Source organism: Myodes glareolus, chromosome X, assembly GCF_982192425.1.
Source record: "Myodes glareolus chromosome X, mMyoGla1.1, whole genome shotgun sequence".
NCBI classification, from domain to species: Eukaryota; Metazoa; Chordata; class Mammalia; order Rodentia; family Cricetidae; genus Myodes; species Myodes glareolus.
This window is the reverse complement of record NC_142053.1, coordinates 19,332,465-19,356,354: the sequence shown is the minus strand read 5'-3', so window position 1 is coordinate 19,356,354 and position 23,890 is coordinate 19,332,465. Positions and strand designations below refer to the sequence as shown.

General features: G+C 43.0%; 2 protein-coding genes across 2 annotated transcripts; one reads left to right on the top strand and one right to left on the bottom strand.

Annotated features, from left to right (window-relative positions):
- Positions 1-260: 260 nt before the first annotated feature.
- Positions 261-6,483, bottom strand: LOC125415364 (cancer/testis antigen 55-like). Its single transcript, XM_085684441.2, has 5 exons — positions 6,215-6,483; positions 5,173-5,357; positions 2,711-2,855; positions 1,432-1,544; positions 261-511 (listed from the first exon to the last, which is right to left on the bottom strand). Exons 1-5 carry the CDS (start codon positions 6,288-6,290, stop codon positions 308-310), a joined length of 723 nt encoding a protein of 240 aa, XP_085540567.1. The 5' UTR covers positions 6,291-6,483; the 3' UTR covers positions 261-307.
- Positions 6,484-8,695: 2,212 nt separating this feature from the next.
- On the top strand, positions 8,696-22,256 carry LOC146889240 (zinc finger protein 75D-like). Its single transcript, XM_085684578.2, has 4 exons — positions 8,696-8,805; positions 12,547-13,070; positions 14,604-14,730; positions 21,440-22,256. Exons 2-4 carry the CDS (start codon positions 12,663-12,665, stop codon positions 22,123-22,125), a joined length of 1,221 nt encoding a protein of 406 aa, XP_085540704.2. The 5' UTR covers positions 8,696-8,805; positions 12,547-12,662; the 3' UTR covers positions 22,126-22,256.
- The last annotated feature ends 1,634 nt before the right edge of the window (positions 22,257-23,890 follow it).

Below are 23,890 nucleotides of genomic sequence, written 5' to 3'. Positions count from 1 at the left end.
AATCTCAAGGTAAATGCTTTGCTTCACCATACATCTCAATGGTCTGCAAGGCCACTGGCAGCACAGAATCTGCTCCTGCTCATGGAAAATGATGCACTTACCTGAAGGGCAGGGCGGTTTCTTTGCTAAAATCACGTTCCAATAGGACATGTTTTTTATTAACAAGGTACCTTCCTAAAGTGAGTCCATGATGCTACTTAAATCACCAGAATGTTCAAAAGAAGAGTCATAGTTCACATATCTTTGAGTTTCGTTCTCATATCGTTTTATTAACCAGAGCCTTAGAAGTAATATTGAAAATTAATTACTAGGCCTGATCAATACACATTTCCACTGGGACCATTGATACTGCTCTCCAAGAACAGTGTGGCTGAATGCTATCCACAGCAACAATATTCACAATGTCGTACAGCCCTGGAGTATAGCCATTCGGCTTCTGGAGCGAGTCCAAGGTGAAAAAGATGATGTCGTCTACCACACCAGTTCTTCCATCAATACTGGTCACACAGACCTATGATGGGAAATGAAGACACTGAGTATGGAGAAGCAGAGTCCATCACAGATGGTCCTCAACAACCCCTTGGCTCTAATTAGCAGGTCCCTTGGCCCATCACTGATTCTCATCCTCGACACACAGGGAATACCTGGAAACGGTGCCAACACATCTAATCCCTGTGTGATGAGAAAACATGTCCTTCAAGCTACCCAAGGTGGCCCCACACTCTATCTCCTGTGTGATGAGAAAATATGTGCTTCATGCTAAACAGTATGACCCCACACACTATCTCCTGTGTGATGAGAAAATATGCCATTCATGCTAAGCAATATGGCCCCACACTCTATCTCCTATGTAACATGAAGTTGTGCCCTTCATGCTAACTAATATGGCCACAAACTGTACCTCCTGTGTTATGAGAGGACATGCCCTTCATGGTACATAATACGGTTTCACACTCTATCTCCTGTGTGATGAGAAGATGTGCCCTTCATGCTACCCAATATGGCCCCACACACTATCTCCTGTGTGATGAGAGGCTGTGCCCTTCATGGTACCCAATATGGCCACAAACTTTACCCTCTCTGACTTTACATCTAATTCTCAGGCTGTACTGACCATGGGCTTATCCATCTTTATCAGCAGGCTGAAGACCTCAAACCCAATGCACTCAACGTTTCCCCACAATTGCCTCACAGTCAAGACACTTTCTAACTGTTGTTCACAGAGCATCCTAACATTAAGTAAAGCACACAACCTACGAATTAAGTACGTGTATATTCTACATTATTTTCTCTTATTTCTTTTTCAGTCTGTGAACCTATCAACTTTTGCAGGGGATATACTGCCAAACAAAATTCTGAGCAAGAAAGTGATCAGGAAGGAAGGATAGGCAGCTACCTACCCATGACAAGGGTAACATGGAAGCAAATTACCTCATCCATATTCTGGGAGTTTAGCAGGCTCACAGTGTGTATAGTGATGTTTGAAGTGCCTGGCTTCAAGGAATACTCAACCAGCAACAAGTCCCCTTTAAAGGGCAAAAATCCTAAAACAGCCAAGAAAATTAGAAGAGTAAATATTATTGCACTCAGGTCATGTCACATTACCTAAGGCCTTTTGTCACTGCAATAGGTTGACCAACATTTCCTGATTGTAAAATCACTTTTCCAAATGCTTACAGATACCTTTTGGACAGGTATGGTGGCTTTATGCCAGCACTCCAGATGCAGAGGCAGGTGAATCTCTGTGAGTTTGAGGCCAATGTGGTCTACAAAGTGAGTTCCAGGACAGGTTTCAAAGCAACACAGAGAAACCCTGTCTCAAAAAATAAAAGACAAAATAAAACCCATCACAGATACCTTGAATATATTCCTACAATAAGGGAAGTTTATAATTCTTTAAACACTCCTTTTTCTACCCTCATTAACAGTCAGATATTGACAACTAAGAACTGTGTGTCTCAGAGTAAGCAATTTGTTAGAATCACTGGTATTCCTCTTCAAATAGCCACATCTCTATTTGGAGAGGCAGCCAGAAACAGTTGTAGAAGCAAGTTGCTGGATCTGAGTACCTCCCAGTGTACCTAGGCTAAAGCCAAAGTCGGAGGGTCTGACTGTTGAGACTAACAGTGTTTTAGAATAAGGACACATAGAGAAGAGGGTGGAGAGGGAAAAAAGGAACAAGGACTATTTGCGCCCTGGCTTTGCAATGATTGAAGTATTTTTGATGTAAATCCCTTGCATGCATGATGTTCAGTGACCAGAAATTGAATGTAGTCAGATGTGCTAGCAAAAGTTTATAATCTCAGTCGTGGAGAGACGCTTCTGTAGTTAAGGTGCTGTAGCAGAGGTTGGGTTCCCAGCAACAACATGGTGGCTCAGAACCATCTGAAACTCTAGTTTCAGGGGACCCAAGACCCTCTTCAGCCCTCCTTGGGTACAAGGCACACACACAGTACACATATGTGCATGAAAATACTAATAGACATAAATAAAAATTAAGAGTATTGCTACTGATAGGTCCACCATGTTCCGGGGGAAGGCTACACATCCTTGAATGTATAAACAGTACAGATTGGACTTGATCAGTGAATAAGGAGAGGACACAATGTTGGGTGTGTAGGAAAGAGGGGTGGGCTAAGGGGAGGAGATGAAAATGGTCAAAGTTCACTATATAAAGTTCTCGAAGAACTAAAGAAAATACAAACCATACCTCCAGAAAGTAGTTGCATGGGGAAAAATGTTTCCTTGCTTATGAAGATGTTGTCCTGTGTTGCATAGCTCACACACTTAATGCAAAGTCTTTTGTCAAATTCTGATGGTTCAATACCATAGATAGGATCAGACATGGCTTTCACCTATAATATAAGGAGACAATGATTGCAGCTAAAATAACAATTACAAGCAGATCTTTGTATATGCAAATGATTCACCATCAAAACAATGGCAACTTAACAAGTTGGTTTGTCACAGTTGTAAGGACTTTGGGTATATACAACTCCTGTCAGAGACAGAGAGTGCTTTATTTTTCACATCAAAACAGCCCAAATTCAACAGAAATCATTTAAATGACAGCATTCAGCACTATCATCATGGACATGAGAAGATGCATAAATGTCTGTGCTTGTTCCATGGTTTGGTAAATGTATTCCAAAAATAAATTGTTCACCTATGTTGAATGCACTCACATCTCCCACTCTACAAGAAATCACAGATATACTATACCTTGAAGAAGTTCAGAGTTTTCCTGGAAAACTTGTATTCTGCCAGTTCTATATTTTTTAAACCTAAGAAATATGATTAATGGGGCTGGAGTGATGGCTCAGAAGTGAATAGCACATATCGGTTCCAGACGACCTGAGTTTGACTCCAAGCACCCATGTCAGGCAGCTCATAATGCCATAAGCTCTGGCACACTAGTGCTAATGCTCTCTGCAAGCATCTATACACAGGTGGCATAAACCCACAGGGACACATGTATACATGTTTAAAAATAAAATAAATCTTTTAAAATTGAAATACCATGAATACAGAGAAGGATAAAGATATATCCTAGGGCTTAAGAAAATATTTTAATATTCTATTGCCCTTCCCAATCAAATGACACCTAGTGGATGATCCAATCTGCAGTACAGGACCACTACATATAACAAGAAATTACAAAGCAAGATGTAGATCCTTGTCTTAGGACGTTATGTCAAAAACGGGGTGATTGAATGCTTGCATGCTTGCATTTATATACTCATACAGCTTTTGGAAAGAAACAAAACCAAGACGAGACACAGTGCATGGGGCTTATAATCCTAGCAGTTGGAATGAAGAGACTAGTAGAACGACTGTGAATTTGAGGTCAGTCAAGGCTACATAATGGATGTCAGGCATATGATAAACAGATTAAGAGCCTGTCTCCTAAAATAAGAATAGATAAAATGGAAAAGAAATGAATGTTTTCATAAATCGTGAATTGGCATTAGCTGTACAATTCTTGCTAAAACAAAAAGATACAATGAGAATACTTATAGTGTTAAAATTATACATAAAATCAAGAAAACAGAGCATTAAGTAAAATAATGGGAACAAACATAAACATTTTTCCTAACAAAGATATATATTTTTCTTAACATGGAAAGAGCTATTATGAATTTAACTAAAGAGAAGAGCAAAACCAGAAAATTGCCACTTTATCACTAAGTTTTAAAGAAATTCGAGGGATAGGGAATTGTCTCGGTGGGTGAAATGCTTATTGTGCAACCATAGGACCTGAATGATGATTTCCAGAACCCCCACATTAAAGCAAGATATGGTGGAATCCATCTGTTACCTCAGTCCTGAAGGTACAGACGGCCAGATTCTGTGACTTTCTGAACAGTTCGGAATAGCCCTAATAGTGAGCTCCAGGTTCTGGGAGAGACTGTCTCTAAACATAAGGGGGCGCGAGAAACTGAGAAAAACATGCCAGTATTGAACCTATGACTTCCACACATGCCTGCATGCTGATTCCACAAGCATACAACACATGCAGGCAACAACAAAAGCATAAAGAGTTTTAAAATTTGAAATATTATGAATCTATATTAGTTCTAATTTTACAATAATACAATATACAATTAATTTATGATAGTTTAATAATAGTAATTAATCATCTATGTTTACCAATACTAGCAAAAGGCTTTTATGGCAAAAGGCAAAAGGTGAGATAATCAGTTTAGATAGTATAGCTAAAAGAAATAAAACCCTTTGACATATAAATACTTGGACATTTGTGGTATTTTACAGAACTATCTTCCAAAATTTTATAGTAGGACCTAGAACTTGCTGTGTGCTAAGTAGATCTTAATTGGTGTATTACAAAGTATGGCGCACACAGGGCTGTTCGTGCTATATCTCCTAGTTTGAATGCATAGGATAGAAAGCAGCTTTCACTAAGAGATGCAAGCTGCAGGGCGGGAGAAAATGGCCATAATTTATTATGTTGTTCAAGTACTAGGAGAAGAGATGCAAAAGCTTTAGGAACAGAAAAAACATCACTGCAGTTGAATTTTAGAGCATCAAGTCTTCTAAACTCAAAGGAGAAGGTCAGCTTTGACCCTGTGTCCACAATGTTGCTTGTCTTAATCCATGAGGAAATATAAAAATGCCATTCCTATGAGAGAATCTTAGCAAACTCAGGCTTACTTTGATGGTTTTCACTGCGTGAGTTGTTTCATCCTCTTCTACAAGAGCAATGACACTCATTCCAACATTCACTGGAACATTTCCACACACCATATCAGGATTAAAGAAGATGGTGTCATTAATCCAGCCATAGTCGGGGCAGAGATGGGTCACAATTCCTCTGACAGACTTCAGCTTGAAGTTATCTATGACACAGGTAAACCAAGGTCACACTGGCTCCCGTCAAATACAAGCGACACACAAGTCCTACTCTGACCAGCTGTGCAGATGTGAGCACATATCGTCACCTCTCTGAACACAGTAACCATTTCTGCGCCCTAAGGTTGTGACTACCGAATGACACCTCCATGGCATCTGTGGGTGACCTGTCCCAGAGAGTGCAAGTGCAGCACTCATCTCCCCTGCTCAGGAAGCTCCGAAACCCCCACCATTACTAGTGTAAGCCTGCCTCATCGCCAGCAGCAAATGCATAGCCGTGGCTCTAAACTCTGACAGAGCATTAGAAGGTCTGAGCAAATGTAAGGACATGTTTCCAAATCGCCTTTTATTCGTCACAAGCATAATGGGTAAGTAATGTTTGGGGATCTGGCTCCACTCTCCTGCTGGGACAACCGGCCGCCTTCCTTCATGGTACCCTCCCTATGACTGGCTCTGCCTCCTGGCATCAGATCGTGTGTACTTGGGAAACAAGGCCACATTCACTGTCAACGTGAGACATGCCCCTTCGCTGGGGACTACACAGAGGCATCTTGCCAGGGAAAGGCAGAGACAGTACAGCCCACAAAGACTCATGTCACGTGTCCTTTGAGTTCATCCAAACAGCTTCCTGCTTTGGCGCACCAAGGGAGCTTAGGGAGAGTTCACTGTTGGCCTAACTCTTGGCAACTCAAGAACACCCTCAGACTTAACAACCACTCTGCATGGCAGCGGGTCCCTCCCCGCTATTCAAGCCCCATAGCATGTCATGGTGGAGGAGACCCTTTCTGAGGAGTCTACTTAGGTGGGGGACAAGGGGGACTGACTCTCAGAGCCAAAGGATTACCTTGAATCTGGAGTTTTCCATCAGACTCAGCCCACCTCCGAAAGAAATTTAAAATACCACGCAGAATTCTCTGCATAGTTACCACCGGCCTGAGCAACACAGACGCTTTCTGATGAAGTTTGAGATCTCTTGACTCACAGGTTCACTTCCTTGGCCTCCGTGAGATGGTAGTGAACAGCTAACAGATCAACTTGAGGAGAGCCTCGGAGAGAGTGCCTCCTCAGCTGCTTCCAGGTCTCCTATTTGTGCCCTCTCCAGGGAGATTGCACGAGGACACTATTGTCCAGCCAATGAGACTCAAGGCTTTGTTGACATCACTGCTATATGCAATGAGTGACACTGAGCAGGGAAATTTAGCCCCGCCCCCACAGACAAGTGGACCAATAGAAAAGCCTATGGAAAATTCAAAAGTTGGCCATTAGTACGGGTACTCAGAGTGTGTGGCTGCCTATTTAGCATTTCTGCTTGACACACTTCCAGGTTTATTTGGCTTTTTTGGCTTTGGCAGGGTTTTTTGTTGCTTTTTAAAAGTTCTTTGGGTGAGAATTTATTGATTTGTGATGGTTCCTTCTTATTATTGTAAGCACTTAAGGTTAAACATTCCTTGGCTCACTTCTTTCACTCAACATTGCAATTTAAAAAAATTATTTCTTTTTTATTTTTACCTTATGAATGTTTTTCTTGCATCTATGTCTGTTTGCCATGCATGTCCCTGGTTCCTGTGGAGGTCAGAAGAGGGCATCAGATCCCCTGGAGCAGGAGTTACACATGACTGTGAGCCACTGTATGAGTGCTGGGAATCAAATTTGGGTCGTCTGGAAGAGCAGTCAGTGCTCTTAACCTCTGAGCCATCTCTCCAACACCACAATTCTCTTTAATATGGCAAGAAAAAATATGAATGGAACCTACCTGAAAAGGTCCAAATTTATGTAGGAATAAATTAATGGTTTGAAAGGACTGCCAGCAAACCAGAAAATGTTTAAAAAATTTTAAAGGAACGTTGTTCGTGTTTTATGGTGAGTTCTGACCAAGACTAATCTACCTTACTAAGTAAAGCTAGGGATAAGCATAATGAAGGCAGCTCCAGCTCTCTGTCTGGAACTCAAAATATGTGGCATGTGCCAGTGCAGGGATTGTTCAAACCTATGCGCCTTATTCTTTTGTGGCTTCTGGGCAGAAAGGACTATCCTTTACCGTAATCATCTGTTCTCTCCCGTTAAGATACAAGCCACGCCTACTCTCTTCCTGCTTGCAGCTTTAGCCTCTCGCTTCTCTTTCCATCTCTCTATCTCTCTCTCAGAGAGGCGCACCAACCTCTCCTCCCTCTCTCTCTCTCTCTCTCTCTCTCTCTCTCTCTCTCTCTCTCTCTCTCTCTCTCTCTCTCCTCTCTCCCCTCTTTTCCTCTTTTCCTTTCCCCTCTATAACCCATCTAATAAATGTCCAACTTTATTCTACATGGTGTGCCTGTCTGTCTTTTGCCGCCTGCAGCCCACACGGCTAGCCGCCAGGGAAGCCAAGGAGACCAGCCACCTTTGGAGACCTGCTGCATGGTCTCATGCCCTGGCCCTGCCCAGGACTGGCTGCTCCTCGGCACACCAACCTCTCCTCTCTCTCTCTCTCTCTCTCTCTCTCTCTCTCTCTCTCTCTCTCTCTCTCTCTCTCTCTCTCCTCTCTCTCCCCCCTCCCCTCTTTTCCTCTTTTCCTTTCCCCTCTATAACCCATCTAATAAATGTCCAACTTTATTCTACATGGTGTGCCTGTCTGTCTTTTGCCGCCTGCAGCCCACACGGCTAGCCGCCAGGGAAGCCAAGGAGACCAGCCACCTTTGGAGACCTGCTGCATGGTCTCATGCCCTGGCCCTGCCCAGGACTGGCTGCTCTCGGGACCCGCTGCCCCCTGCCTGCTGGGGATCCTGCAGAAATTTTGAATGATCATTACATTTACAAGATACCTAGCAGGAACAATTGGGATGTACATAGATTCAGGGACTGGAGAAGGGGTATCTTAGAATAGGGAATTGACAAGCTAAATATTCCCTAGACCACCAACCATTTTCAGGACTTGTACGACTTCCAGCAGGTCTCCGGACTCCATAGCATTAATTCTTTCTTGAACTGACTACAAAACTGGAGGGAGAAGTTGGAAAGATGGATTAGCTTAAAAGGCTTGTTGCATTTACAGAGAACGTGAGTTCGGTTCCCAACTGGCTCTCACTGCCTGAAACTCTGCTCCAGTGGATCCTGCACCCTCTTCTGACCTCCACGGGTACTGCATACATGTGATGTGCATATAAACAGGCATGCACATGCAAGTATGCAAAAACAAGCATGCACACACACATAATTTCAATGAAAAGAGGGAAAAAAAAGGAAAAGCAAACATAGATCATGAGTCCCGGTTCTTCCGGAAACCATAGAGACAACAGAGAGATCACTGGGTGTGGCCTCACGAAACACCCCGGAAACAGCTCATTCCCTGCCCACCCACAACCGCCACGGGGAACTTTTTCTGGGCGGGCACAGTGAATGAGCACGAGAAGAGACATCACATCCTGAAGAAGCAGCCTTCATGAAGTTGCCTAGACCCTTACGGTAGGAGACAAGCTGAGTTTCCCATTGGTGAGAGCATTCAGAGAACCTGCTAGCAGGTGGTGAGTGGGGCTCAACTGGTACACCATTTTGTCCATAGCCTTGCAGGAAGTTTGGGCACTGGGAAAAAATGGATTGCCAAAATGAGTGTTTCCGGGTGGGCTTTCGAAATTCCTTAATCTCCAACGAAATTCAAACTTACAGCGAGTACGGGGTGCTTTGCTCCTTTTCTTATCCACAAAATTTTGTCATTAAGGAGAAAGGTTCAGGTACTCCGCAGTTTTCCTGGTGGAGAAGGGAGGGTGACTTGCATAGGCAATAGCTAGACGGTTCCTTCTGGAGGCTAGGTGACTGTAGCAGTCTGCATTTCATCCTTGCTGAGGACAGGTTCAGCTAGATAGAAAATACAAGTGCAGAGAAAATAGTACATATCGAACCTTAAATCAGCACCAGGGGATTAGGCCTACCGCATGGTTCATAAGACCATTTGAAAAGATTTATTTTTAATTCTGTGTGTTGGTATGTCCATGTTGAGTATGCCCAGGGAAATCAGAGGCGCCAAATCCCTCTGGTGTTTGAACGACAAGGAGGTATTAGCCACCCGTGTAGTGGTTGGAAGTGGAACTCGGGTGGGGTGCGCTGGAAGAGCAGCAAGTGCTCATAATGACTGAACCATCTCACCAGCCGTAATAAACCATTTAAAAACAAACAAAATACAGAAAGCGAATATTCCCACTCGTGCGCGTGCACGCGCACGCACACGCACACGCTTAGGCAGTTTCCCACCTGTGACTTTGTGCCCATTCCTGCCTTAAAGGGCTTGCTCCTCCCCCTCGCACTGGATAATGTGTTTGCTCCTTCACATATTTGCTTCGAATCACAAGTTTTGGAAAGCAGTACCCTGGGCTTTTTTGATTGTTTTTCTTTTCTTTTTTTTTTATTTTCTGAGAAAGGATTTCTCTGTGTAACAGTCCTAGCTGTCCGGGAACTCACTCTGTAGACCAGGCTGCCCTCGGGCTCACAGAGATCCACCTGCCTCTGCTCCCTGAGTGCTGGAATTAAAGGCTTGCCCTGCCCCCCCCCCCCCACCCTTTTGCCCTGCCCCTAAGATTTCTTAGCTTTTGTGTGTCTCCCTGGATGTTTTCCCAGCATCACTTGTATGGTTCTTCAGAGACCAGAAGAGGACCCCTTGAGACAGCTGTGAGTCTGGTGTCATGTGGGCTTTAGGAATCGAACCTAGATCCTCCATGAAAACAGTAAGTGTTCTTAGCTGCAGAGCCATCTCTGCCGGAGTAGCCCCTCCTGCCAAGTGAGTTCCAGGGAGCTAACTCAAGTTGTGAGGTTTAGTGGAAATCCCCTTTACCCACTGAGTCCATTGCCAGTCCCGCATAAGCCATTTTTAAAAATTTTTTCGTAGGTGCACGTGTGGGTCTCTCTGTGTGGGGGGAGCAGGGCAGGGGCAGAGTCCAGAGAAGTGATTGAATTCTTGGATCTTATACAGGCTGCTGTGAGCTGTAGGGGTGCTGGGGACTGAACTAGTCTACTCTATAGGGGCAATAATCACTCTGAACAGCTGAGCTATCTCAACAGCCTCCCCTGTGCCTTTCCTTTTTGGAAGAAGGGTCTCACTATGGAGCCCTGACTGTCCTGGAACTCGCTATATAGCCGAGTTTAGCTTTGAACTCACAGAGATCTGTGTGCTTCTACATTCCAGTGCCCTGTGCCACCATGCCTGGGTTTTATATATGACAATTTTAACAATCTCATTTGTGATGTTTTCCAAAAGTGGGACTGCAGTTCTTTAACACATGACTTGATTATTTCTCTCAAAATTTCTGGGTGTTATCCAGAGACAGGAATGAGAAGTAGGAGAATGAAGAAGAGCTTGTTTCTCTCTCGTTCCTCTCCTGTTTTCTACCTATCCTTCCTCAGAACTTCCGTTCGCAAGGATTAAATACAGACTCCATTGGCGACTTCTAACCTCTAGACACAGCCTTCTAGCTATCTATGTGCCGATGCAACCAGAATGTGGGCTAAAAGCATAGCCACAAGCTGCTCACAGGCAGTGTCTGTGGATGTCCCAGTGACCTGTATAGAAAGGGTGATGAATTGGTGATGTGAATTCGGGTGGTAATGTCTGGCACTGCGCTCTTAAAGCTTGGCCAGTTTCTACTAGCTCATGGTCATTATACCAGGGAAAGAGCATTTGGCCTCTGCTGGCACAAAAACCTAGGAAGTGCTGCCGTATCTCCTGTGTTTGGAAGAAGGACACAGACTGTCTTTGTGCACTTGCTGCGTCCTCAGAGTTTTGTTCTTATTTCTGCTGGATCACCTACCTCTGGGAGATCAGGCCATCGAGGGTATCCTTAGCCTGAAGCATACATTCCTGTTCCGAGAAAGTGTGAAGTCTGGAGAAGGGTTACCCTTATTCCGATCTTTCCTGTCTATAAGAACCATCATTTCTGAGTTTAGAGCGATAGCTCAGTGGTTAAGAGCACTGACTCCTCTACCAGAGGACCTGGGTTCAATTCCTAGCACCCACTTAGCAACTCACAACTGTCCATAATTCCAGTTTCACAGGGCCTGAAACCCATGGCAACCCACTAAGGCACATAAAATAAAAATAAATCAACTAGAAAAGGAACCTTCATTTCTGTTTTTAAACTAAACAGCCATTTGACTATCTTGAAAGCAAAGGGCAGCTGTAAATTTTTCAAGTGAAAGACACACTTGAATACACAGCAGGAAATTTGTACAGGGCACTTCATAAACTGTTCAGAGATGGGCATCCCCCAAATAGCAGGGGCCTGTTTCCATTGTGGGGCGACATTCACTGAGCCACATTCAGTTACCTTTCTTGTAACGACATCTCTGCTCTTACTGTCTCGGTTTTCCTGTCAGTGGTATGACAGTGGCAATGGAACAATGGTAAATGGTCCCTGAAGCAAAGCAACCTAACTTGTTGTGAGAGAGTTAGAGGGCATAGAAGTTAGTTGTCCACTGAGTGAAGCTGAAAGATGGGGATTATCTGCTGCATGTAAAAGAACCAGAAACACACCCGATTCGTGAGCATCGCACAGATGCGCACACGTAAAGTATTGGAATCTCAGCGTGCCTTTTGGTCATCGGGAGCTGGCTTTGTCATTCATCAAGTTTTCCTAAACCATTCAACAAAAAAGAGGGCATCGCTTGGCATTTGTCTTTATGGACTGAGCAATGCTGTGATCTAATGTGGAAAAAGAGAGGAGAGAAGCGTGCCTTCAGAGGTAGTGCATACCGCAGTACCTGACAGTTGAATTTAAAGGGGCAGGAATTTTCAGTGTTCTTTGGCAATAAATTGTCAGGCCTCCTTAGCCACCTTATTCCCCCAGGGAAAGGTGAGTGTGCTATCTGCCCATTCTGCATCCCCACGAAGCAAGGCACTCAGAAGCTATAGGGAGTCAAGTCAAAGCAAGAACTCAGTTGATTACTGTGAGGGTCAGCTTGTATAGGGTAAGTGACATGGTGTGATGTGGGGGTACCTCCAGCCAATGAGAGACAGCCGGGCCCTCCCTCTGGCTGGAGGGGCGCCTACCTAGGTTTTGTTGTCTCATCCTCACTCTGTTCCTTCAGACTCGAGCCAGTCTTTGCTCTGTCCTACAGACCTCGAGGTACAGGCCCTGAGATAATTTTGGTCCAACAATAAATGCCGATACATCACGCAATTTTTCTTTTTTCTCTCTCTTCTCCTGTATCTGCCCTTAGGAAGAAGATTCATTCATTGATTGATTTTGCATCAAACCTGATGGTGCCTCAATTGTGAAAGGTGGCACCGAGGGGGTGTCAGTGTCTCCCAGAAAAGCAAAACTGTTGCTCTAGTGATGGTGAGGAAAGTGAAGAAAGATGGGCGTTTCAGCACGCCCATGGGGAGTGTGCAGAAAAGTAACCTGTCTATTCAAGATAGCTCAATCCAGAATAGGGATGGCAGGTCACAAACCAAACGGCCCCCTCCCGAGAGTGCTCAGCAGCACTTCGGGAACGTGTGCTACAACCAAGTACCTGGACCACTAGAGGCTGCCAGGAAGCTTCACGAATTATGCTTTCAGTGGCTGATGCCAGAGACCAACTTCAAAGAGCACATCCTGGAATCTCTGGTGCTGGAGCAGTTCCTGAACGTTCTGCCCGGGGGAATGAAGAATTGGATGCGAAAGCATCATCCAGGAGATGTCAAAGAGACTGTGAGTCTGGTCGAATGCTTGCAGACAGAGCCTGACGCAGTGCCCGACAAGGTGAGAATGAATAATTCCTTTAATGCCCAGTAACATAGGATAAGGGTAGATGTGTCTTGGTTAAGAGTTATCAAGGAGTGAGACCGATTTAGTCACATTCTCGTTGGTTTTTCTGTTTTGTTTTATTTTGTTTTCAAAGACGATTTCTCTGTTCTTTTGGAGCCTGTCCTGGAACTAGTTTTTGTAGACCAGGCTGGCCTCGAACTCACAGAGATCCGCCTGACTCTGCCTCCTGAGTGCTGGGATTAAAGACGTGTGCCACCACCGCCTGGCCAGTCACATTTTCTTATTTCTTAGAATGGCTAGGTAGGATCCAAAATCATGTGCTAACAGTTGCTCAATACGGTCCAGAGTCACAGGCGGAGTCTTTCATGGCCTTAAAGGGAAAAAATTTGTTTTTCTCATTTTAAGTCCTCGAATTGATGCTGGAGGGCCTACTCTAGCAGATCTAAGAGTACAACACTTGAGATGTTACAAACAGAGAAATAAAAGGCAAGAAAGGTATGGGAAGGTGGATTGAAAACATACAATAGTGCAGAGACTAAAGTTGATGGCAGAGAATGGAAGCTCAAATCAGACAACTTTGGGAGACAACAAAGGAAGAATAACATGGAAAGCAAAACTGAATCAAAGACTTTGAAGAAAAATGTTCCCAGAGACGTAGAGGGAATCTAGATGCTGAGGACAGCATCCTCTAATGAAAACACACCCCTGAGCAGAGAGAAATGGAGCCCCACTGCTCTCTCTTAGTGGTATATTCCCGGTGCTGCTAGTGAGTGGGAACCAAGAAACAGCCCTAGGTGACAGATGCATATCACCTCTTTATGGGAGCCAACCTAAGAATATAAAGCAGAGTTTATTTCTTGGTGTCCTAGTGTAACCAAATTCTGTAGAGAGAGGTTGGAGGTCATCCCGGTCTTCATTTGGTTCGAATCCCTTTGTTTCATCCCTTCCCCGACAAAAGATTTCCTTACTTATAGGGAGATTTAAAAATTGGCCTGACAGAAAAGCCTTTTTAAGTACCATGTTTTATCTTTTACATAAAAGGAAAAGAGAAAACCACTCCACGAGGCTCAGAGTCAAGAAAACAACTGATGAAGGCAGCTTTAGAGCAACACTCCAGTCTGCTCAACATGACCCTGGTCGTCGGCTGTGGCTCTGTATGTAGGCGTGAAGGCTGCTAGGTAGAAGGACTGGAAGACGGCAGAATGCTTTCTGTTATTGTTTCGATTATCCTAACTCTCATCTTTTTGAAGCAGCCTCATTTCTACTCTTTCTCTCTGCAGAGACCCACAGTGCCCACTAGGTCTTCAGGGGTGTGTTAGACCTTAATGCTGTTATCCAGACAACTGGATTTGGCATGATGAGAATGGGAATTGGGTAGTTCACTATACTACTTCCCGTCATTTTAGTTTCTCCATCAAAACTCTATGTTAATTTCTTCCACATACAGCCAACCATGTGATTCAGAGGCAGGTGACCAAACAGCTTCTGCCTTGGTAGTGCTAAACTCAAATCCATTCTGTTCTTCAGGACCTGTTGACGTTTGACGATATCGACATGCATTTTTCTGAGAAGGAATGGCATTTACTGGGTCCTTCTCAGAAAGCACTCTACAGTGAGGAAATGTTGAACATCTACAAGATGGCTGCCTCTCTAGGTAACAATCGATGCCTTCTTCTGTGTGTGCGTGGATATGTTGTATGGTGTGGCCTGTGTTTATGAAAAACACACCCTGTGAGAAAGCTCGTTCTGGAGTGTAATCAAATTAGATTGCTTCGTAACTGTTGAATCCGGGAGTGCTTTCCGTTTTCTGGAGTCTGGTGCTTTGCTAGATGCTTGGCTTGCAGTTAATTATCACTGTTAAGTACTGTTTTGTCCTCTTCCCATGGGCTTCTAGAGAATAAAAGTTTTTTATTTTAGTGAGGATCAATTTTTCCCGTTAGAGGGTATGGTTTCACCATGTAGGCTCGGACTCTTAAATCCCTTAGTTCTAGATACCGATAAGTTTTCCAAAATCTTTCATTTTCTTTTTACATGTAAGGCCACACTGTTTTGAATAAATTTTACATAGAGTATGAAGTTGAATTTGAGGCTGAATGTTTTAACAATAGGTGTAGCACAATTACTAGAAACCCAGAGACAGAAATTGGGGTTCAACCTGAAGGTTGGAAAAGCAGAACAGCCAGCCACTGACTCTTACCTCGACCTCACTCTGAAATGGTGATCCTGCCTCAAGGAATCTCAGAAGGAGACTGTCTCCTCCCATTTTATAATCCTCTCTAGTGCTGAGATTAAACGCATGCACCACTACCATTTGGTTTCTATGACAAACTAGTGTGGCTACTGGGATTCAAGGTGTGTGCCACCACCACTTGATCTGTAAGGCTGACCAGTGTGGCTCTTTTTACACTCTGATCCTTAGGAAAACTTTATGTACTAAAATACAAGTGAAATATCACTACATTTCCCCTTTTTGTCAAAAATGAAAAAAGGGAAAGGCTATAACAAATATAAGAAAACTATACACAATAAGTGCAAGGACTATATACATTAACAATGTATATAGTACAACAATAAGTACATCAACATTGTCTAGTCCATCTGCCTTTGACAAATTTGGAGAAAATACTCTGTATCCATCCTATCTTGGTGAGTCCAACATCTTACACATAATTTACTTTCTATCGTAACTTGCTTTCTGCATCTGATAAACTATAGTTACAACTATCTAATCTTCAGCTCCCTCAGAGACTCAAGAAGGAAATAGCATTAACTGAGTAAGTAAGAAATGCTAGAAGGGACTTCCAAAAAATGTGAGAGATGACAGAGACAGCTGGCTGCCTGGACAGTCACCCAAAGTTTTTCTGCAACATCAGGGCATCTACCTTCATCCTACAGGCCTATAGACTATCCATATCTGACAGACTTTTCTGTGAAGTAGGATATTCAGAAGGGCTGTCCCTTCGTGTCCTGACAGGGCTTGGCAGTCAGTCTCCTTTGGGTCTTGGTTGTTCAATTAGGACAGCACACTGTCAGCAGTCGAGGCAAGGGCATTTTCTTGCTTAGTGACTTTCTTCTGCCACAAAAGTAAACTTCATGTAGAGTTTCTTCAGTGTCCATTAACTTCTCTGTAGTACATTGATACTACCAGGAGAAGACATCTTAAATGCCATATTCTCTAAATCTCTGAAATGTTTGAAGACGACCTGTCTTTCTAAAATATCTATTTGATCTTGAAAACATACCTAATATGACTACAAGATTCATTTAATAAGTAACTAACAACTAATCTGCATTTCCCTATTATCCTGAATAACTGGTAATATCACTATTGTAATCAGATGTATTTGTTAATATTACTTTTAAAATAAATGTTCCTTTATAAAATGAAGAATACTTCAAGCAAATACAAAGTCTTGATTGCACAAAAATGCAATCACTGACAAGCTACCAGTTTGTTAAACTCAAGGAATACACGAAATTATTTCAGAATAGCTCTAAGAAACACTCCACTTTTTTATTAATCAAATTTACTTGCTTCTAAATTAGAAATAAATTTCAAATTCTTATTTTTCTATGCTATAACAAAAATCTTTGAAATTTTTCACTCTTTTAATAGAATGCTAGTGGCATAAATGTATGGAAATAACTTTTACAGAAATACTAGTGCAATATATACCTGAAATGCATAAACTCTTAGAAGACACAAAACCTCTGGCAATCTTGATTCACATATGAACCAATAACAATCTACTTTGCTGGTGGTGTTAAAGAACACAGTTCATCAGTTTCTCCTGCCAATGATATCCTCACATTCTCCTCAGATGTTGAGTGTTTCCATTATCTTTCTTTCTTTTCTTTATTCCTCATTCCCAGGCTGGAATGGCCTGGTGTGGGTTATGTACTGGTAGCCAGGGGACTGTTTGCCATTTTTTCTTTTATTAAGAAACATAAACCCCTTTTTGGTGGAGCACGCCTTTAATCCCAGCACTCAGGAGGCAGAGGCAGGTGGATCTCTGTGAGTGCAAGGCCAGCCTGATCTACAGAGCAAGTTCCAGGACAGCCAGGACTGTTGTTACATAGAGAGATTATGCCTTGAAAAGAATGAATTAATGAATGAATAAAGAGAGAGAGAGAGAAAAGAAAGAAAAAAATCTTGTTATTTAGGCGTGCTTGTTTGTCTGTGTGAGTGTTTCTGAGGATATCCATAGAGGCTAAAGTGGTCATTGGACCCCTTGGAACAGAAGGCATCTGTGTGCAGGACTAGGACTGAGGTCTCATGATTGAGCAGCGAGCACTCTTAACATTGGCGCCACCTCTCCAGTCCTGATCCTGTCTTTCTGATTATTTCCTCCTGACCTTGTGAATCTTTACTAACATGCTGTTTTGTTTTGTTTTGTTTTCCTTTTTGTTTTTTTCTGTTTCTTTGTTTTCCTTATTTGTTGGTTTTATGGATGGTTTTTTGTTTGTTTGTTTGAAATTTTGCCAGCATTTTTCTGCCTTTCCATCTTCCTGAGTGTGGTGGTTTGAATGGGAATGGTCCCCATTGGCTCATACAGTTAAATACTTGGTCCCTGTTAGTGGAACTGTTTGAAAAGGTTTAGAAGGTATGACTTTGTTTGAGTAGGTGTGGCCTTGTTTGAGGAGATGTGTCACTGGGGGTGAGCTTTGAGGCTTCAGATGCCCACACTAGACCTAATCTCTCCCTCCCTGTCTCTTACTGTCTCCGTCTGTGTGTGTTTCTCTGTGACTCTTTGTCTCTCTCTGTTTGTCTCTGTCTCTCTGTGTCTCTTTGTCTCTCTCTGTCTCACTGTGTCTCTGTCTCTCTCTGTCTCTGTCTCTCTGTGTCTCTTTGTCTCTCTCTGTCTCTGTCTCACTGTGTCTCTGTCTCTCTCTGTCTCTGTCTCTCTGTATCTCTTTGTCTCTCTCTGTCTCTGTCTCTCTGTGCCTCTTTGTCTCTCTCTGTCTGTGTCTCTGTGTCTCTTTGTCTCTCTCTGTCTGTGTCTCTGTGTCTCTTTGTCTCTCTCTGTCTCACTGTGTCTCTTTGTCTCTCTCTGTCTCACTGTGTCTCTGTCTCTCTCTCTGTCTGTCTCTGTCTCTGTCTCTTTTACTCCCTCTCTCTCTTCCTCAGGATGTAAAGCTCTTACCTGCTTCTCCATGCCTTTATACTCCCCACTGTGATGACAATGGACTAAGCCTCTAAATCCATAAGCAAACCCTGAATTAAATACGTTCTTTTCCAAGAGTCCCTGTGGTGTCTCTTCACAGCAATAGAAGAATGGCTGAGACCCTCTGCCTGTCTATGTACAACTTTCTGTTTAAGTATATATAAATCTCATTCTGGAGACCCGGAACTTGCAGCAGCTGCAGGACTTTCCTTTTTTTTTCTTCCCTTTAGCTCCTTTTCAGTTCTCAACACTTCTTCCTGTTCATTTCGTTAGCAAGATGTCGCTTTCTAGAATAAAATGGCACGGACACTCTTTCTGTTGCTCTTGGCTTTCTCTTCTTACTTTAACTGGGACACACTTTGTAGAAATTTCTATACTTTTCTGTATTATATTCAAGCGTCATCTGTCTCTTTCTGTTTCCTTTTTTGTTCTTTTTGCTTTTGATTATCTTCCAATTTATTGGTGGTGAGAAGCATAGTGTATCCTTTCTTTGACTTTTTTGTCTCTTTTGCTTCTTTTTGGTTTTCTAATTCTGAACGAACTTTTTCTTCTTCTCAAGGCAGAAGCTGTGGGGAAAAAAAGCTTCCAATACTGCTGAACTTCATCCTCTACTTTCCCAGGGAGGTCCCCTACAACTTTTCCCATGAACTCTGCCTTCATTTGATAGTTCCCCCCCCCACCCTCACAAAGGTATAGTCTTCATAGTAAACGCAGCCCTTGTGCCCCACCTGGTGGCCAAAATGTTTTCTTTAAAATTGACATCATTAGCCTGGCAGTGGTAGTGCACTCCTTTATTTCCAGTACTCAGGAGGCAGAGGCAGGCAGCTGTCCATGAGTTCAAGGCCAGCCTGGTCTACAAGAGCTGTTTCCCAGAGAGGCACCAAAGCTACAGGGAAACCCTGTCTAGAAACTAATAATAATGCTTCTTCCAGAAGAGTATGTGGTGTGACTTTGCTGGAGATACCCCTGAAAGCTTTCTCTGTTCTGAATTACCTAGATCTCATGGGTCATTTGTCCTTGGTTTGGCACTTTCTTTAGTTAGGATTTCTATTGCTATGATAAACTCCATAATCAAATGGCACTTCTCATCTGACATTTCATAAGTCAGGTCAGGAATTCAAGCAGGGCAGGAACCAAAGCAGAGGCCATGGAGGGGAGCTGCTTGCTGACGTCCTCAGCTTCCTATCTCATGCATCTTAGGTTCATCTGCCCAGGGGTGGCATTGCCCACAGGGGGCTGGACCCTCCCACATAAGGCAGTAATCAAGAAAATTCCATATAAATTTGCTCTTTGGCAATCTGATGGAGGTGTTTTTTCAGTTGACTTTCCACTTTCCAGATAACTCTAACTTGTTACAAGTTGATTTTTAAAAAACCTAACCAGGCCAGAGATCCTGGCTGACATGGATTTTGAACCCTCAAAGCTCACCACCAGTGACACATCTCCTCCAACAGGTCCAAGTTTCCTAATCCTCCTCAAGTAGTTTTGATTCCTGGTGTCAAAACAGTCAAATAGATGAGCCCTTGGGGGCCAGTTCTCATAAACCACCACCTGCCCTATATCCGCTTCTTTCGGGAGGGCTGTTTGAGACAGGGTTTTGCAATGTGGCCCATAACTACGCTCATTGTTCTCCCTCCAGGTGTATCCCTAGCGCTGAGATCATAATCTTGTGCAACAAAGCCTGCTAGCATCCTGTGCTTCTTGTTAGTCCTTTCGGCCTGGTATCCTTTCTTGTCAGTCTTGGTGGTGACTTACTGCTTCCATTCTGTTTTGAAAAGCAGCATTTTACTTAATGATGGCCATTTTCATAGTTTCATCTAGTAACGTTGGTTAAGGCCTAGTTTCCTCTCTGCGAGGTTCTCGAGGAGGGAACTTGAAGATTATCGCCTGTACTTCTTCTTTTCTACTGTAAGCACTTACGGCTGCATGTATCCCTTTGACCACTTCCTTAACTCTACTCCATATATTTTGATGTAGTTTAACTTCATTTTCATTCCGATCTAAGTATATCCCACTCTCTTTTGAGGGCTTCCTTTGACGACACATTATTTGTAAGCATACTGCTTCCGTGTGTCTGTAAGCTATACAATTTCTGATTTTGCTTTCTGTTTGATTACACCTTTGTCAGATTTGCCACTTACTCAAGTTACAACTCTCTTAGTGTTTAGTCTGATAAGTGCCTTTATTGCATTCTAATAGGTTTATCTATTACAATCAGAGAGCTCCGGTCCTATCGATGTATGCCAATTTAGCAGACACCCACCCTTCGTTAGTTTAACATGCAGAGTCTTCATCGCTTTTATATGACTTTCTTCCAATGAGGTTTGTTTTCAGAGGCTTTGTAGCATTTTGTGTCTTTCGGTTCCTCTGATTCTGCTAGTTCTGCCATGGCTTATGGCTGATGCTGTCTGAGGGCACAGAAGCCATTGTGGAAAAGGGAATCTCAACATAAGGAGGAAAAGGCTTCCCAAGCCATGTCACTAGTTCTAGCTGGATCTCTCCTGCTATTTCTGCTTCTTCACTTTCGTGGCTCTTGTTATAGGAATACATCTCATGCCTACAGTGTTAACGGTGCTTCTTGTTCATTGGCCCTTATGGGACACCATCTCCGTAGATGGAGCTGTTTAGACACATCATTTTTCTCTCGGCTTCTTGAGGGAAGCTTCCATGCTGTGACAGGATGCTAGAATATACTCCCTAATCTACTTATTGTTGACAGATACCAGGAGGGTTCCTTGTCAGAGCTGTGTCTGATTTGCATTTTACCATTCTTTAAAAGGTTTCACACCCAGTTTGAGAAAGGAGCAAGTCTGTCTAGGCAGCGTTCTGCAGATAGGTTTTGGGTTGGAAAATACTGGGTTTGAGTTTCTACTTTCTTCTGGGTGTTTGTTTGGGTGTGATGTACTTTGCTAGGTTTTTGTTTGGTGTTACTTTCTAAAATTCCTGAGTCTAAGACCTCTTTGTCTTCTTTCTGCTTTTTATGATTTCCTTTTGTAACTTCTGGCACCATTTGATGGGCTTCTTTCTGTGCCTCGCAGAGGGGATAAAGGGACTATGGATCTGTCCCATTTTTCTGCCTGGGCCAAAGTCACTAGTTTATGTATTTCTTCAAAGTAATTTTCATCGACAATTCTCTCTAGTCCTTTAAATTTTCTTGTCTATAAAACACCTGAGTCATTCTTTTCTTTATATGAACAGGTTTAAAGCCAGAAAATGACATGGGAAATGATCAGCCTGAATCTGCCTCTACATCAGAAATAGAAGCAAAACCATCAAACGTTTCAAACACCAGAAAGAAAGCTGCCCAGAAGAAAACCAGCAGAAAAAACCATGCATACACACTCAGGGCACAGAATCGTGGTCAGGCTCATCCAAGGGGGGGAACAGTGTCAGCTTCCGTTTGTAAAAAACAGGTTCCAAAACCTTATCAATGTCAGGAGTGTAAGAAATGCTTCAGAGTTCCTGCTGAGCTTGTTAGGCACCATAGAGTTCATACCAGAGAGAAGCCGTATCCCTGTCAAGAGTGTGAACGGAGATTCAGGTGGATGTCAGATCTTACCATGCATTCCCTGACACACAAAGGAATAAAATTATACAAGTGCTCCTGGTGCCAGAAAAGCTTTTCTCTCAACACAAACTTACATAAACACCAAAAAATTCATACAGGAGAGAAAGCCTATAAGTGTCTGAAATGTGGGAGAGCATTTACTCAGAAATGTAACCTCATTAGACACGACATAGTCCACACTAGAGAGAAGCCCTATTCATGTAACCTGTGTGAGAGAAAGTTTAACAGACAGTCAAGCTTCCTCAGACACAAGAGTAGACGTTGTCAGGCAGCATGGCCAGTTGGAGGACAGTCAGTGAGAGATGGGAGAGATTAGGAGCCTCCCATGATATGAATCTGTTACGAAAGGAAAATTGGGGGGAGTTATGCTTTGCAGCACAGAAAGGAATCTACACCGCTCCCCACTCTTAACACTTAGTTTTCAGTGGGTACCATAAAATTGTTATTTACGAGATACCTTATGAATAAAAGCATCAAATTTTGGTTGTCGACTATGTCTGCAGTCATGTTTTTCTCTAATGCTATTCTCAGGTGTCAGGCGCCACGAACCCTGCATTCACTCTTCATGCTTCCTCAGAAGAGGTATAATAAAATGCCGTTGCAGCCCCTATGAAGTGAGTTCAGAGAGAATTAATACGTGTCTCCGTAGACAACCAAGATTGAGAATCGGGGAGATTTCCTCATGAGCAGGAAGTGAGGCTTAGCCTTTTTCCTAACGTAAGTTTGCCCATTGTACTTGCCCTCCCGAGTTCGCACTGCTACCTTGTCTTCTTTCAGGGAAGTTTGGGGAGCACGAGAGGACCTGAAAGCCTCTCACAAGCCGAAGAGCCTTCTAAGCATTACGATCCTCCTGCCATTCTCTCTGCATGCCCTTAGAGACTGCAGTGATCACGGAGGCTCTGCATGCCCACATCGAGTTATCTGTCTCCGTGGAAGCACAGGACCAGAGTGAGATGGCCTGATAATTTTGGCTTCCACTATACACACTGAAGGCTTTCAAATGGGTGCATATCACTCCTGTCTCTAAAGGGAGCTTCACTTTCGTGATTTCTTAGCCCTGAATGAGTATGGCTGATTTCTCAATAGAAAGGTCTGAGCGTTTAACTTACTGATAATGGCAAAGAGGGCCTATGTAGCCTCTTCGACCTGATACACCTCTGTTCCTAGAAGGGGACATCCAAAAGCATCCAGGAAAAGGCTTATGATCCCCGTCAGAATCAGGCCAGATGGAAGCTGCTTTATGATGCTGTTTATATCTCTTCTCCATTTGTGCGAGTATCTCTTAAGAGATAAAAAGCATGCATAGGTTGAAAGATATATCCAAAGCTAATTTATGATATTGGGTAAGGTTGCCATATATTTGTAAATGGAAAACAGCATGCTCCATACTAAATTTAAATATTGAACAAACACCATTAAAACCAAATACCTCCACCCAAAAGGCTGATTTTCCCATCTTAACATTTTTCAGAATTTATTTTTTGTGTATGAATGTTTTACCTGTATGTACATCTGTTCTTCGTATGTGTGCAATATCGAAGGAGGTCATTAAGATGGTGTCACATCCCTTATACCCGGAGCTACAGTTGCTAGTGACCACTCAGGCGCTGGGGATTGTACTGAAGTCCTCTCTAAGAGTTCTCAACCACTGAGCCATCTCTCCAGCCCTATCATTCACTTTTTTGAATAGATGATTAAAGGAAAATTTTCAAAGAGACTTTGCAGAGCCTATTTTCAGATTTCTAAAATGGGAATGACTCCTGCCTGAGAGCTACCATGTGGGTTAAATGAGCTACATAAGAGTATGTAGGAGAGAGGTGGGGCAATTCGGTGTGCAAGAATCACTTGAAACATTGTTATGCACCTAGTGGTGTAAAGAAAATAAACATTCTATGTTTATGCCGCATTTAATTGTACTTACTTAATGTCTTCTCCATTAGTCTCCATTTCCTTTTAGTTTGATGCTGTTCTCCATTTAGCCTTTAAAAGATAGTGGTCCTACTACAGCTAGATATACTGGCCATTCCTAACAACCAGGGTATACCAAAAAATCTATTTCCTAAGGATGGAGACTGTGCACC